Genomic DNA, 17,921 nt, shown 5'->3' on the forward strand with positions numbered 1-17,921 from the left:
CTTGGGTACATGGTAGAAAGCCTCACAACCAAAGACACGCAAATGATTATATGAGGGAGGTTTTCTAGACCACACCTCCTCTAAACCTAAAAGTTAATAGAACTGCAAGGAGATCGATTAATCAAGTGTACAGTAGTATACTCACTGCCTTAGCCCAAAACTATTGTGGTAAGCCTACCTGGCTAAGCATATTGTGGACCCTTTCCTCTTTATCCTATTTATGTGCTGAGCCATAACATTCTGGGGTGGGATGTATAAAAGGAAGTCGACTTACACTTATTAAGACCCCTCTCATTGCAAAATTACTCAAAGGCTTTAGAGACATACTCACCCCCATTATCTGACCGTAGGCATTTCAGCTATACCCAAAATGGTTCTCAGCCAATGCAAGCCAACCTTGAAAGGTGGCCAAAACAACATATTTCAACTTTATGGGATATGCCGAAACCTTACGTGAGTAACCATCAATGAATGTGAGAAAGTACTTCTCACCTCCTAACAACTAACAGGGCATAGGTCCACAAACATCAAAATGAACAAGAGCCAAAGGCTCACCCATACATAGAGTCCTAGACTTTTTATGTGTACTACATGTCTACTTGGCATACAAACAATGATCACATGACTCAAAACACTTCTAGTCAAGGGGCGAAAGATATTGAAAACAAGTACGTATTTACATTCCCTTTAAGGACATGTGTCCAAGGTGATGATGCCAAAGAGATACATGTGGAACTATAGCCACAAACAAAACATGATCTACGGATCCAAATACAACCAAGGGATATAAAGTGCCAAAACAATGTTTCCACATGTGATCTACCAAGAAGAATCCACAAAGGAAACAAAGTAACCCTCACCATTCAGTGTGCCAGTAGAGATAAGACTCTTCGTGAAAGCATTATGCAAAGTAAATATACTACCGAAAGAAATTGCACCCGAATATCACCAATACCAACTATTTGTAATGCCAAGTCATTCCCCAAAGGGACGGATCCAGTCATACTACAATAGGAGTGGAACCACTCTCTATGAGGGATCACATGAAAGGAAGCCCCTAAATCCATCAACCAACACTAAGTAAAACCAACTGTGACTCATCCAAAGAAGAAGCTGCAAATATGTAATCATCATTAGAATCAGGTTTTTGCACTACATTGATCTCTTTGATCTTAAAACTAGACTTATCAAGGACAATGTTGCGATCATCAGACTTGTCCTACGCTTTTCCATTGCCATTTTCCTTGTGCTTGTCATTGTGCATTTTATGGCATTGCGGCCTGATATGTCCTCCTTTTCCACAATAATGGCATGTCAAATTAGACTTACGTCCCCATGGTACTTACTCTGAGACTGTCCATGGGACTTAGAATGAGACTTCTGGGAGCCTCTACCATGGTGGTCACTCTTGCTCTTGCCATCATGGCAACCCTGAATTGTCAAAGCATAAGAAGGACAAGAAGCATCCACAATCTTCCTATTGATCTCCTCTGTTAGGAGGGCACCCTCTACATAATATAATTTTAGCCTATTCTCAAGCATATTTGCACACATTGCAATATGGAATGTTTCCCAAGACTTAGGCAGTGTGCCCAACAAGAACAAAGGTGGAAGATTATCCTTAAAGTCAATACCATGCGATGATACCATGAAACTCGCTCAAATGCTAAGAAACACTAGTACCTTTCTTCATATGAAGGTCCATAAGCTAATTTAGCCAATACATATGAGAAGTAGGGCTCTACTTATCATAGAGATTATGGATTTTCTCCCAAAGATCCCGTGCAAACTGCCCATCTGTGATAGAAGAGAGTGAAGGAGGAGAAGAGGGAAGAAGGAGCAAATAGAGGTGGAGAAGAGAAGAATACAGAGAAGAAGAGGAGGAGATAGTGGGAGGAGAAGGAAGAGAAGAGGTAGAGGAAGAGAGAAAGGATGAGAGAGAGAGAGAGAGAGAGAGAGAGAGAGAGAGAGAGAGAGAGAGAGAGAGAGAGAGAGAGAGAGAGAGAGAGAGGAGTAGATTTAGGGGGAGAAGTAGAGTGAGAAAAATAGAAGAGAGAGATAGAGAGAAGAGGATGAGATAGATAGATAGATAGAGACAGAGAGAGAGAGAGAGAAGAGAGGAAGGGAGAAAGAGGAATCAAATAAGGATGCAAGAAGATTGGAAGTTGTGAAGACAACCTAAGAGCTATCCAAGGACTATCACAAGGAGTACTCAAGGAAGTGAAGGAGCCAAGAGTTGGAATCACACCCAAGAGGAGCATCTCGAATACAAAGCACTTGATTGTGTGACTACAATGTCTATTCCACCCACATTGCAAACTTTCTAGGTGCTATCTAACTCAGTAAAATATGTTGCCACATAAACAAGATAGTTGGATCATAAATATCATTAAATTCATGCTGGATTGGGGTTCATTACACTTAGATTGGAATGGGGGGTTAGAATTGGTAGGCCTACTAGTTTGACTTTATTTACCTAAGCTAGTTTGCTTTTGCATCATAATGATGGAATAATCATGCATTTAAATAAATATTATTCATGGAACTGGAACATAGAGAGTTATGTGTGGATTGTGCATGATAAAGCATGTATCATTTAGGGGAAAGGCTTGTGATGTAAAAAAAAATGCTAGAGATGTGTATCTTTTACATATAACTAGCATGTATCGTTTTGGGGATTACACTGAAAAAAGAACAAGTTGTTGTGGATTGCATCTTCTTTTGTGATATATTTAAAGGATTTTATTTTGGTCTAATGACTTGTCTTTTAAGATAAGGTTTGTTGAATTGAAAAGTGGTGGTTTCCTCACCTTGAAAAGTGGTCAATTTGTAAGGAATATTCAAAATGGTTGTTTAGATTGATGCTATGAAAAATGAATGTTTTCATGGCTAGTGATGATAGGCTGATTGCTTGATTATGTGTTTGCACAAAAGTTCTTGTGCCCTCATGAGTGGATTTATAGTTACACACTAAACCTCCCCCAAGGTTAGTAGAGCAAAAGCCCTTTATCAAGGGGTTGTTTGATCATGTTGGAGGTTAGAACCAACCCCAAATATGAGAGGCCTATCTATAGGAAGGGACGTTAGGCTAGGAGGCGACAAGGGTGCTAGGGGGACTCTAGCCATAAATCCCTTGGGTTTGCCTAATGCCTACTAACCCAATATGGGCTTCGTGGAAGGCCCTGATGCTAGATAAGGGTGGATTGGTGGATTGTATGTCTAAGATTGGATACAAGTCTCAGATTAAGGGATGGAATGTCGAGTTGGCATTGTACCTTAGAGAAGGTGTGGAATTTAAAAAATGCATTGTTTTATAAGTGCAAAGGGCTATTTGACATTATATTTGTGTTTGTGGCAATAAATTGTGCGAAAGAACTAGTGTTTAATGGTTAATTAATGAAGCTATCTTTGGGCTGTCTATGGATAGGTGGTCTCGGTAAGCCGAGAGCTTAAATATAGGCTGGAATAGGCATAGGTGCCTTTATCCCCAATAAGAACTAACCTTTCACTATAAGCAAAGTCATCGCCTTATCAAACTTGCAATTAAGTCCCATGCTGGACTGAGATTATACTTCAAGTAACTTGTTCAACTTGGAATCAAGATCAGGAAACTTGTCCATTTTGGAATCAAGGTTCATGGTATGGTAAAGAATGCTATTCTTTTTACCCTTGATATCAATAGACTTTGTTGATAATTGGTAGAGTTGAACGAAGCATGATTAGCATGTATCCCATCAACTTGATTCACATCTTGTGCCATTTGAACATTAACCTCCTATAATCTTTGACCATAATGGAATTATGAAAGAGCTAAATTTGTGGCTACCTATTATGTTGGAGAGGCAGGAGAGAGAGAGAGAGAGAGAGAGAGAGAGAGAGAGAGAGAGAGAGAGAGAGAGAGAGAGAGAGAGAGAGAGAGAGAGAGAGAGAGAGAGAGAGTAGAAGGAAATAAGAGTAAAAGAGAGAGGAGGAGAAGAAGAGAGAGAGAGAGAATATAAGAGGAGGAGAATAAGAAAGGAAGAAGAGAAGAAGAGGGAAGAAGGAAGAAGGAGGAAATAGAGGAGGGGAAAAGAATACATAGAAGAAGAAGAGGAGATAGTGGGGAGAAAAAGGAAGAGAAGAGGACATAAAAGAAGATAGGGGAGGAGAAGAAAAGAAGGGAAGAGAAGAAGGAGAAGATAATGGAGGAAGAAGAGGAGTAGATAGTAAAGATAGGGAGAGAAAGAATAGAGGAGGAGGAGAAAAGAGGGAAGAAGAGGAGGAGGAGAAGGGAAGGGAGAAGAGGAGATAAGGAAGGGAAGAAGAGAGAGAGAGAGAGAGAGAGAGAGAGAGAGAGAGAGAGAGAGAGAGAGAGAGAGGGGGGGGGGACAGGGAGAAAGAGGAGAAGAAGATTGGAAGTTATGAGGACAACCTAAGAGTTATCCAGGGGGGGGGGACAGGGAGAAAGAGGAGAAGAAGATTGGAAGTTATGAGGACAACCTAAGAGTTATCCAAGGACTATCACAAGGAGTAGTCAAGGAAGTGAAGGAGCTAGGAGTCAGAATCACAACCAAGAGGAGCATCTTGATCATGAAGCACTTGATCGTGACTAGATGTCTATTCCACCCGCATCACAAACTTTCCAAGTGCCATGTAACTCAGTAAATATGTTGCCACATAAACAAGATAGTTGGATCATAAATATCATTAGATTTAGGTTGGATTGGGGTTCATTACACTTGGATTGGATTGGGGGTTAGAATCAGCAAGCCTAGGTGCTAGTTTGACTTTCTTTACCTAAGCTAGTTTACTTTCACATAGCAATGATGGAACAATCACATGTTTGAATAAAGATTATTCATGTAACTGGAACATAGAGAGTTATGCATAGATTGCACATGATAAAGCGTGTATTATTTAGAGTAAAGGCTTGCAATGTATAAAAAATGGTAGAGATGTATATCTTTTACATATGACCAACATGTATCGTTTTGGGGATTGTACTGAAAAAATAAGTTATACTGGATTACATCTTCTTTTGTGATACATCCAGATGTCATTATTTTGGTTTGATGACTTGTTTTTTAATAAAAGGTATGTTGAATTGGAAAGAGGTGGTTTTCTTACCCAAGATAAGTTGAATCATTTGTAAGGAATATTCAAAATGGTTGTTTGGATTGATGCTATGAAAAAGGAATGTTTTCCTAGCTATCATGATAGGCTCATTGCTTGATTGTGTGTTTGCACAAAAGTTCTTGTGCCCACATGGGAAAATTTATAGTTACACACTAAATCTCCCCTAAGGTTAGTGGTGGGATCCCTTCAGCAAGGAGTTGTTTGACCACACTAGAGGTTAGGATCAACCCTAGATGTGAGAGGTCTCTCCATAGAGAGGACATTAGGCTTGGAGGCGACAAGGGTGCGAGGGAGGCTTTGGCCTCATAAATTCGTTGGTGGGTCGCGGCCCCAACCCCTATGAGCTAGGATGGACTTTTAAAAGGTCCTGATGCTAGATAAAGGGTGGATTAATGTGGATGATGTGCTTGTGATTGGACATGAGTCTCGAATTAAGGGATGAGTTAGCATTGTGCCTTAGAGAAGGTGCAAAATTTTAAAAATACATTGTTCTACAAAGGACAATTTGACATTGTCTTTGTGTCTGTGGCAATACATTACGTGAAGGGATCGATGCTTAATGGTTAATTAAAGAAGCCATCTCTACATGTTAAACATAAATGTGTTAAGATAATTAGATAACTAAAACACACCCTAAGGAAAGTGGGAGACTGCGATCCCCGATAGGTCCATTTTATGGATGGGTGGTCCAGTAAGTTGAGAGTTTTTCTTTAAGGCAATGAAATTAGGAAAGAGCCGAATGCGTGATTTCCTATTGTGTTGTCTTAGATCTCGATCAATGCCATTTTAGGGGAACAAAGTTGAGACTATACCCTACGGGTAGAGGGGTTGAAGTGTATCATTTTCCACTCACTATGAATCAAAGTGTGGCACTGATTTACTTTAGGTTGAGTTGACTTGCGAATGCAGTGGCTCAAGGACTAATGTTAGTTAAGCTATTAGGTTACGTGAGTATCAAAATTAGGAACCCAAATTCGGGCCAATCCTTACAGGTTATGGTTGGAACCTTCCATTGTAAAGTGGACTCAAGAGAGCCTAGGCAACAAATCCCATGTTATTGTAAGGAGTACTGAGCAATGTCACTTCAGAAAAGTCTCCCGATGGACCACTAAATCATATTGTTGAGGGGTCCTCAGTCCAACACATTACAACAACAATTCTATAATCTTGCAAACAATGTTATAACAAGTGCACCTTCAAATGGACAAATTCCACTATGATTTTTTCAAGATAATTTTTGTAAATAATTAAATTATCCAACATTGTTCAACGGTGCACCATGATACAATAATAACACACAAAAGATTTCATATGTAATAAAAGCAAAGTAAGAGCTTATGAATACAGAGTGCAAATTCGCAAAACACACAACTGAATTAATTTTCAAGGCAATGAAATTCATGGTATTGAAAGTTTTAGAAGCAAAAACAATAAGAATTAAAAAAGTCAAACTTAAAAATCAAATGTTGTATACACGTATATAAAAGAACAAGTTAATTTGGATAAAATTTTACACTCTGATATAAGCTAATGTGACTTGCAACACTTATGTACATCACCAAACTATCATGGACACTTACAAAAAAAACTTATATGCAATGATTAGTGAACTAGGACTACTAGCTTTTTTCATAACATTTACTAGTACCGAATAGTAACATATGCTAGATATTATACACATCAAACAGCTGCAACACGAACACTGCTAAAAAGAACACAAACTTAACAAGGCTTTTCAAGATTTCTTCTTTATAAAAAAATTCCAATCTAGAGCTAGCATACATGATCATGGTCTTATATGGATTAAAGATGCACCACAACAAGCAAAAAATAGTTGAGCTAAAATTTGTAACTTTATTGAAAAATACATATCATGTGATAAATAATTGTTAGAAATATAAATACAAATACAAACACATATCCATTCCCATACTTGTAAAAAACAAGCATCACGATTTAATTTCCCTCGTTTTCTATATAATAAGATAATAATACTTGATCCAATCAAAGAACTAGACAATGACTCGAAAAAAATATATAGAAAAGATTACATAATACTTGCAAAAAATTACCAAATAATACGAAAAAAACCTTGAAACAATGCTTGACGAGCTTCGAATCTCAAAACATGAGCACAACATATAATCAACATTAACATGCCCCACAATCTTATTACAAAGAACATTATCCAACATAAATACAAATCTTTTTCCAAAAAAATTTATAAATCTATGTGAAGTGAATATATACATGCAATACATTTTAGACCCATATACTACCACCGCATATTGTACATCATATATAACAAAAGTAGATACAACTATAAAAAGAGCAATAAAATAATGATTGAACTTTGTAAAAGAGAACAAAATGATGCAGCAAAGAACTAGGAAACACATTCTTGAGCATGCAACAAATGTCCATTCAACAAGCTATATACATGATTCTTGCACTTCCTTTCACTCACTCAAGTAGAACATACCATTTCATTAATACAAACAATCTCGAGGAACAGACTTTCATTCTTAAAAAACAAGAAGACTTGAAAAAACTTGATGATACATCAACTATAATAGTGAAGCCATCACTTATATACCACTATATTAATTGACCTCCAAGACTAGAAAATATCTCATTAGTAGATATATTTGCATCTTACAACTATAGCCATACATTCAAAAAATAGAAAAAAGAAAGAATAATATGTTACATATACTATAACAAACACAAAGATCCAAGTAACTACTATAGTGAACAACTTTTATTTTATGTACCTTTCCATGGTAACTAGGATACATGACTAGGAGCCTATGAAAGCTGGCAAGATGCATACAATGTAAATATCAATATTATTGAATAAAAAGCAAAAAGCTACACTTACATTAGAACACAAAAAGAACAAACAAAATGGTTAGATTTGGAGGATATTACTTTAGACTTAGCAAGCAAACAACAACAAGAAAACATCGAACATATATCAAAACCAACTACAACTACAATAGGAATTTAAAAATATACAATAACATTAGAAGATAAAACACATAAACCATATACAAATAATAATATAACAACTACAAACCTCTTTGGCACAATACTGTCAAGAGTTATTCAAACAACAAATAATAAATACTACAATAAAATTTGCTCTCTGAACCAAGCACAAAGAGCTTTATTTGATGACATAGCATATATAATCCAATACACACATACATGTATTCATCTATTTGTTACTATGGGAGTAGGAATAGGAACAACAACATTGCTTAAAATTCTACTTGAATTGTTGTCACAAAAACTTTCAACATCAACCTTTGATCCATTGAAACCTAAAGTTCTAAAACTCGCATACACATGAAAAGCAACTTATTATATAGATGGTTTAACACTCTGCTCGGCTTTTGCAATACCAATAAATCAACAATAATACACTAACATATCCAATGTCAAGCTCAATTCACGAACAAAAGTACAGTCGGCTTTTGCAATGCCAATAAATCAACAATAATACACTAACATATCCAATGACAAGCTCAATTCACGAACAAAAGTACGTATCAACGTTGAAGCATTAGTAATTGATGAAGTTTCACTTCTAGGAGCACTCATGCTATCTATTATCAATAGAAGAATGCAATCAATAAAACATGCACACCACTTACCATTCGAAGGTGTTCATGTTCTAATTTTTGGAGACATATACCAAATACCACTTGCTCATGATAAATGGGTGTTTTTTGAAAACCATCCAAGAGTCCCAAGTTTTTGGAAAGAACATGCAACTTGTTACCAACTTTAATCAACAATGCGACAAAAAGATCCAATATTTGTTTCCATTTCAAGAAAAATATGTTTGAATTAATGTATTGTACAAGATATACAAATAATAAACAACAATTGCCTCAAAAAGCCTTCATTTGTTCTTACAATACCACACTTGATTTACACTCAAAGAAGAAGAATACAACACAAGAACTTCGTGTTTGATAATACAACTGGAAAAATATTCTCAACTATTGCTCTTGATATATGGTTAGATACTTGTCCATAATTAGTTTGTCTTGTTTGAAAACCTAAATGACAAGACAAGACCACACCAAATTATCAAACTAAAACTAGAAATGATTGTTGAACTTTGTGCAAGAAACTATGATACTAACGATGGGCTTGTAAATGGAGTAGATGGTTTGTTCAAGACAATAACTATCTCCAACAACCACACCATAATACGGATCGATTTCTTTAATAAACAAATAGGAACTACAACATGAGAAAGACTTAAACATTTATGAGAAACTCAAATTAGGACTCCAATACTACTAATAACTAAATAAATTAAAAAATGAAAAAATATATTTCATAAAATTACAAGAATTCAATTTCCAATACAATTAGCTTTTGCACAAACAATACATCGATTACATTGACTAACAATGGATAAGCTTGCTTTTAGTCCTCATAGAGATAAAAAGGACGGACTATCAAGAGTTTGTACCATGTAAACACTATATATTATCACCTATTCATAAAGATAACATACACTTGGACCAAAAAATCTAAAAAGAAATGCAAAGATTACAAACCACAACAAAATTACAAATATCTACTTCAAAAATACAAGAAAAACAACAAAACATAGTTACAATGATGACATTCAACATAAGAACATTACTACAAAACATCTTCAACATACCAAATCTAGAACACATAGACTTCATAATTGTTACTAAAATACATATTAATGACATTGAACCAAACTTGCTACTATAAACAAAGTTTAAAGCAATACAAACAAAAATAGAACACGATACTATACTCTTGTATAATGAAACTAACAAACTTTTGCACAAATTCATGATTATGCAAGAATAAGAGACAATCACAACCCAACATATCCAATCAAATAATATACCAAAACATATAGTATCTACATATTGAAGACCTAACACAAACCCAATTGACTTTCTCTTCCACATAAAAGGCAAAACAAGAACATACACACCAGATAAAGGTTGGCGTCCACAGTCCTTTACACACTGGAGAGGACATGACCTGTTGTTTACCTGCTAAACAGGTGAACTCCCCGCCCACTTTTGGACGAGGAGTCTCCCTTACCCACTTTGTAAAGTGGCGGACAAGGGTGTACTTTTTGCATTTGCAACCAATCAAAAGATTTATAAATTTATTCTTTTTTATTTTTTACAAACTGTGTCCCTTTGATGTGTAAAGGTATGACGCCCATGTTCGTGCCCAATTTCGAAAAGTGCATGCCCACACTCGGGGCGGGGGTTGGCCGTCCATTACTTGGTGTGTAACCAGCCTCACTACACGTGTAGGTGTCGATCCTTCACGCAGACTCCTGACTCCCGAGAGAGCGAGCGAGCTTAGAGCCCTTTCATGGCGCTTCCAAGCACGGGGCCTAACAACAAGAGGAAGCTTCCCAGTTGGGTGGAAGCCATTAGAAAGCCCGAGCAAGTTGTATCATTATCAAACAGCAGAGGTAAAAGAAGAAGGACCGTTTTTTCGAAGGCTAAAGTTGGCGATGATAATATGCTACCACCCCCAAAACGGAATTCTGCACGTCGTACTCCAAGCACCCACTCCCGCAGCGACATTGCTGCTGTGGAGGCAACTCTAATACCACCTCGCGAAGAAGACAATGAATATTCGTCAGGTGAACCCATGGGAGTCCCCCTCTCTCCCTTGGAGGATTCACTACCATCGTCTGAAGTCAGGGGCAAGAGGAAGACTCCCCATTGGCTACGCTCAGAGGATGATGCCAAACCAGCGACAAAAGGCCAAGACAGGGTTAAAATGCCCAATCGGCTACAGTCAGAAGAAGCCAACCCATCAGTAACAGCCAAGGCGCTTGTTGAGCTTGATCATCATTCGCCTAAGGTACACAGCTCCAGTTATCTACCATTCAAGTCACGGACATCTTCAGCATCCACATCTGAGCTCTCCTCAAGAGAGCTGGGTCAAAATTCATCTAGAATGTTGCCGCCATCATGCCAAGATCACAGCGAGACAAAGATCCCCTGCTGGATAAGAGTAAAACCAACACAGAAGGGCATTGAATGGATTTTGCCATCGCAAGCACATGAGCCTACGGGACTCGCATTCCACACCTCAGCCCTTCCAATAGCAAGTTCCATATCTGATTATAGACCAAAGAGAGTTCTCCCATCCACCCTTTTACCAAATAGTGGTACAGCTATTGATTATGTTGAGGGGCATCACAGAACGTTTCCCTCCTGGAACATGTTAGAGGTCTGTTGCTCCTGACACATTTTTTCTGTCTTGAAATATTGCTGGCACACTCGGGTAGTTGTAGGAACAAGATGGAAATCAGCAAGGTTCTGGGATCCAGTTTTAAATGACATGTGATGCTCAGGTTCTTGACAGCACAAAATTCAGGGAAGAATCTTGCCCGAGAGAGGGCCTTATGACCGTTTCACTTCTGAAGCACCAGGTATGCTTTTCAGGCGATTAGATTCAAATTCAGCTATTTGAAAACATCTGAGTAGCTTTTGCCAATGCTTCATATCGTGAAGATGGAAAATATCCAGGTACAATAGTTGAGTTGTGGGAAGTTGTTAGTGCATAGTAAATACATGATTGAATTGTTGCATGTGTTGTAGCTTTTCTGCATTGATTCCGTCATTGAGGGTAGAGAAGGCTTTCAAGTTCAAGCAGTGTGGAATATACTGGGCTGCTGGGCTTTTGTGATGCTGAGAAAGTTGGTGCTTTTGCAGAGGGTAGCACTTGCATGGATGGAGGAGAGAGAGGAGGGGTCTGAATGCTCTGGAGGGATTCTTGCAGATGATCAGGTCTATGATCTATACAATTTTACATTTGCAATTATGATTGTTAAGGCATTTTCAGGTCTAGTGGTGAGCATTTGGGCTCATAATCATGAGGTTGTGTTTTCAAGTCTTGTTTGGTGCATCACTTGGTTGGACACCTATAGTTCACATGGTGTGTTAGTGTACGTCCTGACTCTTACCTGATTGAACAGTCATTTGGTCCTCCCTGTTTATTCAGCTTGCCAGCTATCCTATTTGTGCACACTGCATAGGAAAAAGGCCAGTGTGGCACCTTTCCACTCTCTTGGCTAATGTTTGGAGGGAAGATGCCTCCTCTTTTGGGTGTTTGAATGTGTGGGTCTAATCTTAAAAGTAAGAAGGGCATTGCTGGGTTGTGTTTTCAAGTCTTGTTTGGTGCATCACTTGGTTGGACACCTATAGTTCACATGGTGTGCTAGTGTACGTCCTGACTCTTACCTGATTGAACAGTCATTTGGTCCTCCCTGTTTATTCAGCTTGCCAGCTATCCTATTTGTGCACACTGCATAGGAAAAAGGCCAGTGTGGCACCTTTCCACTCTCTTGGCTAATGTTTGGAGGGAAGATGCCTCCTCTTTTGGGTGTTTGAATGTGTGGGTCTAATCTTAAAAGTAAGAAGGGCATTGCTGGGTTGTGTTTTCAAGTCTTGTTTGGTGCATCACTTGGTTGGACACCTATAGTTCACATGGTGTGCTAGTGTACGTCCTGACTCTTACCTGATTGAACAGTCATTTGGTCCTCCCTGTTTATTCAGCTTGCCAGCTATCCTATTTGTGCACACTGCATAGGAAAAAGGCCAGTGTGGCACCTTTCCACTCTCTTGGCTAATGTTTGGAGGGAAGATGCCTCCTCTTTTGGGTGTTTGAATGTGTGGGTCTAATCTTAAAAGTAAGAAGGGCATTGCTGGGTTCATTTCTTATGATGTATCCCCCCATAGAAGTTAACAGGAGTTCAAATCTACAGCATCATAGATTTCCCTTTTGAATTCATTCAGCAAAGCAATGGCTCTTCTGCTCATCTTTCTTATCTGTTTTGCTTTGCGTTCAGGGCCTTGGCAAGACTGTTACCACCATTGCCTTAATTTTAAAGAGTAAAGCTCCAGCACAAGATGGCCTTGGGCAGATAACTTCTAGAGGTGCCTCCCAAAGTCTTCACACTGTTGACAATAATGCACAGAGTCGTGATTCGGAACGCTTGGCAAGTGCAAAGATGAAAAGGACAATGAGGGATTATACCTCAGCTGGTACTTTGATTGTTTGTCCAACAAGTGTTCTCCACCAATGGGGACAGGAGTTCAGAGAGAAGCTGACAGAAGCTGCTGGGTTGTCTGTGTTGTTATATCATGGAAGTAGTAGAATGAAGGATCCAGCAGAATTAGCCAGGCACGATGTTGTTTTAACAACCTATTCAATTGTGAGTATTGAGGTTCCACAGCAGGTATCTGTTATAATTGATGGAGATGAACCATTTTTCAGATCTGGGAAGAAAAAGAAAAGAGCCCGAAGTAGGAGAAAGAAGAGGACAAGAGCCAAATCAAGTACTGCTGTTCCAGTTAGTAGTAATGAGTCAGGAGCTTTGGCGCATGTAACTTGGTTCAGAGTTGTGTTAGATGAAGCACAGACAATTAAAAATCACAGAGCACAGATTGCACTAGCATGCATGGGTTTGAGGTCTGAGAGGAAGTGGTGCTTATCGGGGACACCAGTTCAAAATACAATTGATGATCTTTATAGCTACTTTAGGTTCTTGAAGTATGACCCACTTTCTGACTTAAAAACATTTGAGGTGGAAATTAAGTATCCATTGGCACAAGATCCAGCTTATGGCTTTAGAAAACTACAACATGTTCTGCAGAATGTCATGCTACGAAGGACAAAGAGTGAGTAAAGCTTTTGTGCATTTGATCTTTTAGTTCAAGGCTAAGATATTTCTTTCATACCAAAAGTATTGTATCTTGTCTGAGTTGGCTGGCGTTCATGAGTAAGATATGTGGAGTGTATTTTGTTTACATTGAAGCTGGTTCCATGCATCCTTTGGTGATGTTATGGAACCCTGCAAGTGTATAACTGCATAACCTATGATATAATGTCATCGCAAGAAGTTACTATATTATACCATCTTTCAAAGCTTGTTTAATCTAGTTGGTGCAAGGGTAGAGAGACAAGCACATGTAAGTTGTTGGTGTTTATATTGGTGGCAGGACAATGACAAAATATTTGCATATCTAAGACAAACACATATTTACACCAAGTGGAGAAGGCTGCAACTCAAGATTCATGCATTGGGGGGGGGGGGGGGGGGAAGTGACACTGGTGTAGAACTTCAAATTGTTAGTTTGTGTATCAAATTTTGATCTGGATATAGGTGAATGATTAAAGAACTTAACAATTCAAGGGATGTGGGTTAAGTCCGATGAAGATTCTTGCATTGGGCGGGAAAAAGTGACACTGGTGTAGAACTTCAAATTGTTACTTTGTGTATCAAATTTTAATCTTGATAGAGGTGAAAGATTAAAGAACTTAACAATTCAAGGGATGTGGGTTAAGTCCACTGAAGAAAGTATTGACTGTATGGAAGCTAAAAGTACCACTGAGCTGGAGTAGCCAAGGTAGCCCGAGGCTGGTTAAACTAGTCTCCAAAAAGGTATAACTTAGAGATAAGAGAACCAAAAAGTGAAAAGGATCCTCCTACTCATATATTACAGCAGTAATAATGATGTATACATGTGAGAGGAGGTTGCAAGTAGCGAGATGGAACCATGAAACTAGCCTTCCTTCTTGAATAGGGAGGTAAATAACCTGATTAAGCACTAATTACAGCAATTAACAAATGCACAAAACTGAAATGCACACTTCACCATACAATCTTGGACATTGGACAGCTTGTTTGGAGCCCTTCGCTACATTTCTTTAACTTTTATTGCAAATGACAAAGATCCTTTGATCTCCGCTAATCCAAGTGCCTTTTGCTATCAAAACTGACGAGCAAGTCTTCAAACCAATTTGCCCCTTGGTTTGCTTAGGGATTGGCCTTCACCTTGCTCCTTAAAAGATAAATTCAGCTCCAAATCTGATATTGGTTGGTTGGTCTCTTGAATTTTCTTGAAATTCCTCAATTTCAGCTGTTGGAATTTCAGTCCTAGGTCCTCAATTTTGAGTACACATCTTGAGGCAGTTGTCCAAACCCTAATTTTTGCTGTAAATTAGGGTTTACAATAGAGATTGAGTGAAATCTCTTACTCTGATGGCTCAAACTATTGGAAAATACTGAGATAACTTGAGAGATGACTGGGGGATGAGAGAGTATTGTAGAGAGAGAAATTTCAAAATTTCATTGTGAGAAATACTGAAAAATTGATGTTGCTCTGCTCAAACAACTATGCAAGCTATCACCTACAACTTAGGATCACTAGAAAGACTATTGTCCTTTCCTGTATGCTATCATCTGCACTAGAAGGACCTTGGGTTGTTGTTACTTACTCTTGGAGGGCTCCAAATTGTTGTCACATGTTGTAGAACTTATCCCTGGTGGTTGTAAAGCACATCAGCAGCCTCTTCTTGGTCTCTAACAGTCTTATTCTCTCATAATGGTTGGAGTAGACTTCCACTAGGTCCTGAAAACGTTTTTTTCACTTACATGGGTAAGTTTTGCCAAGTTGCAGCCTTCTAATCTCATTTTCTAGCATTATTCAACATATTAAATTACTTATCAAAATATCAATTCTAAGAATTAATTTAATAATTATTCTAGTGCTCAAAAAATTAATTTTTCTAGCCAATAATTAAATTGGCCAATTTGTCTTTCAATTATCATTGAGCAGTTATTAGCCCTTAGACTAGCATTAATTAATTAATTAATGTCTAGTCTCTAATGCCACCACTGACATTAGTAGCCAATAAATTAGTCTAGACTTAAATTTGACATCGGGTACCATCTAGTATCTATCAAGCATAACTTATTATATCTTTTGCCTTTGACGCTCACTGCATTCTCGGGGTCCTTGGCATGTTACTATGAAATAATTGCCATGTGTATCACATGTCCTAAACAACCTTGCATATTTGATGAATATTTTAATGAAATGTTATTTGTAAGATTAGAACATCTCAAAATTTCATGTCCGTGTGGTGACAATCCTCCCTCTTAAAATCCCTGTTGTCGTTTTCGATCTCATTGCATTGTGCCAAAAGAAAAGAATACTGCATTGAAATTTTCATAAGGCATCATAATCACAACATTGGCCATTGTTGTCTAACCATGCCATATGCCCCAAACCTTGCTGAAAAATTTCAGCTAGCATAAACATCAAATAATGTTGAGAATTAACCTAAAACTATTGCTAGAAACCCATTGGATGCATTATAACTCATGTTTCTCAACTGTTTTGACTTCACAACCATAGCAAAGCATATTCTTAGCATTAAACATGACTGAAACTATCAATGGCATTTACTAACATGTTGTTGTCTATGGAACCAGCTGTAAACCTTTGAAAACTGAGCATAGTTTGATCATAAACTGATCATTTGTTGATCTGAGAACTGATCACAAACTGTTGTAAATGTGACCCCAAACTAATCACAAACCGATTACAAAAATTGACGAGTAACTAATGCAAAAATGGATACAAAACTAATCCCAAAAGTGATTATAAACGGTTCTCAAACTGATAAAAAACTAAGTTGCGTTGAGAGATAGGCATGTGAATCCTATGTATGCAAGGGTGGATAAGGGTAGTTGGGTGTGAATGAACTAGAGGACAGGGGGAAACCCTAACCCTAGCCATCCAAAGACTATTTTAATAGCCTAGAGGTCACTCTTAATGTAGAGGAGAGTGTACTAGTTGTACTTGCGAACAACTTATTAAGCATGATCTTCTTCTTGTACTTGAGCTCTCTCTCTCTCTCTCCCTCTTGTACACACTCTCTTGCTCTCACTTTGATATTTCAACATGGTATTAGAGCCATCTCTGATCCCTTCAGGTTCCCTAAAGCTCAGCTCAACCTAAGTGCAGAAGAAAAGCTTCATTTTCCCATCTTGGTCTTTCAACCTCCATAGCCAGCCAACACCTACCTTCATTTTGGAGAAGCTCTTGTGAGAAAAAGAGGGCATATTAGCCTCTGATTTCTTCAGGACAAACCTTTCTCAACATCAATGCTCCTTCCTAGCACCATAAACTCCAACATTGGCCATGTAGTAGGACGCCATTGTCACACACATAGGTAGATGCAGTCTGTGGCAGCGTGTAGATCCGTATAGTTGTGTGCTCAGCAGAGGGCGAATTAATGGCGGCTACCTTAAGGCTTTGATAGCCTCCCTAGTGGGCTATCCTCCCACAAGAGTGCTTCTCAAATCTCTGTCTATAGGAAGAGATCTCTGTCAAACCCTAGTTGTGGGTTTTCTAGCAGGCATAGCTCGGAAGCTTCAAGCTCTCCTATTTTCATTTTTTTTCACTCAGGGAATCATTAACAGTGATACTAATCACTGAAGCATATTCTTTGAAGCTTGTTCCAGATGTGGGAACAACTCCAACAATCGGGGGACATTAATGAGCTTACCGGGAAGCCAACTTTCAACTAGTCTTCACTCAAGTATCACACTAAGCTTGACATTAGTGTTTTTAAACACTATTGATTAAACTTCTAATCATTTTCTTGCTAGATATTTGTTAGATCTAGTATAAACACATTGACCATTGTAACATCTCATCTTGTAATACATTAAATTTAAGCATGCTATACATTAATAATCTCTTTTTACTTTTGCACTTATTGACCATTGTGTAAAGGACTAGACACTGTCATTGCTTAGAGCAATCAGTAAGAGCTTTCTATCATGGCCATTGCTTGTACCGATGTTAGACCTCAAATTCGTAAGTTTGATGGAAAAGACTTTCATCCATGGCAGGTACTAGTGAAGTATAAAATGATGGAATGGGGCTACTCGCCCTTCATCAAAGGGACCA

The 17,921-nt window shown here is 38.2% G+C and overlaps 1 protein-coding gene across 3 annotated transcripts in view; it reads left to right on the forward strand.

Annotated features, from left to right (window-relative positions):
• Positions 1–10,440: 10,440 nt before the first annotated feature.
• LOC148024859 (helicase-like transcription factor CHR28) overlaps positions 10,441–17,921 on the forward strand; it is a 93,229-nt gene continuing 85,748 nt past the window's right edge. For 2 of the 3 annotated variants that reach the window (XM_087694527.1, XM_087694529.1), the window contains exons 1-4: positions 10,441–11,382; positions 11,507–11,584; positions 11,868–11,942; positions 13,004–13,835. In XM_087694527.1, the coding sequence (XP_087550653.1) occupies positions 10,510–11,382; positions 11,507–11,584; positions 11,868–11,942; positions 13,004–13,835 (1,858 nt within the window). In that variant the 5' untranslated portion in view covers positions 10,441–10,509. The remainder of the gene's footprint in view (positions 11,383–11,506; positions 11,585–11,867; positions 11,943–13,003; positions 13,836–17,921) is intronic. The other variant, XM_087694528.1, reaches the window with a different exon arrangement.

The sequence above is a fragment of the Lygodium microphyllum genome, chromosome 15 (genome assembly GCF_053477565.2).
Source record: "Lygodium microphyllum isolate KBCC chromosome 15, Lygodium_microphyllum_v1.1.10, whole genome shotgun sequence".
NCBI classification, from domain to species: domain Eukaryota; kingdom Viridiplantae; phylum Streptophyta; class Polypodiopsida; order Schizaeales; family Lygodiaceae; genus Lygodium; species Lygodium microphyllum.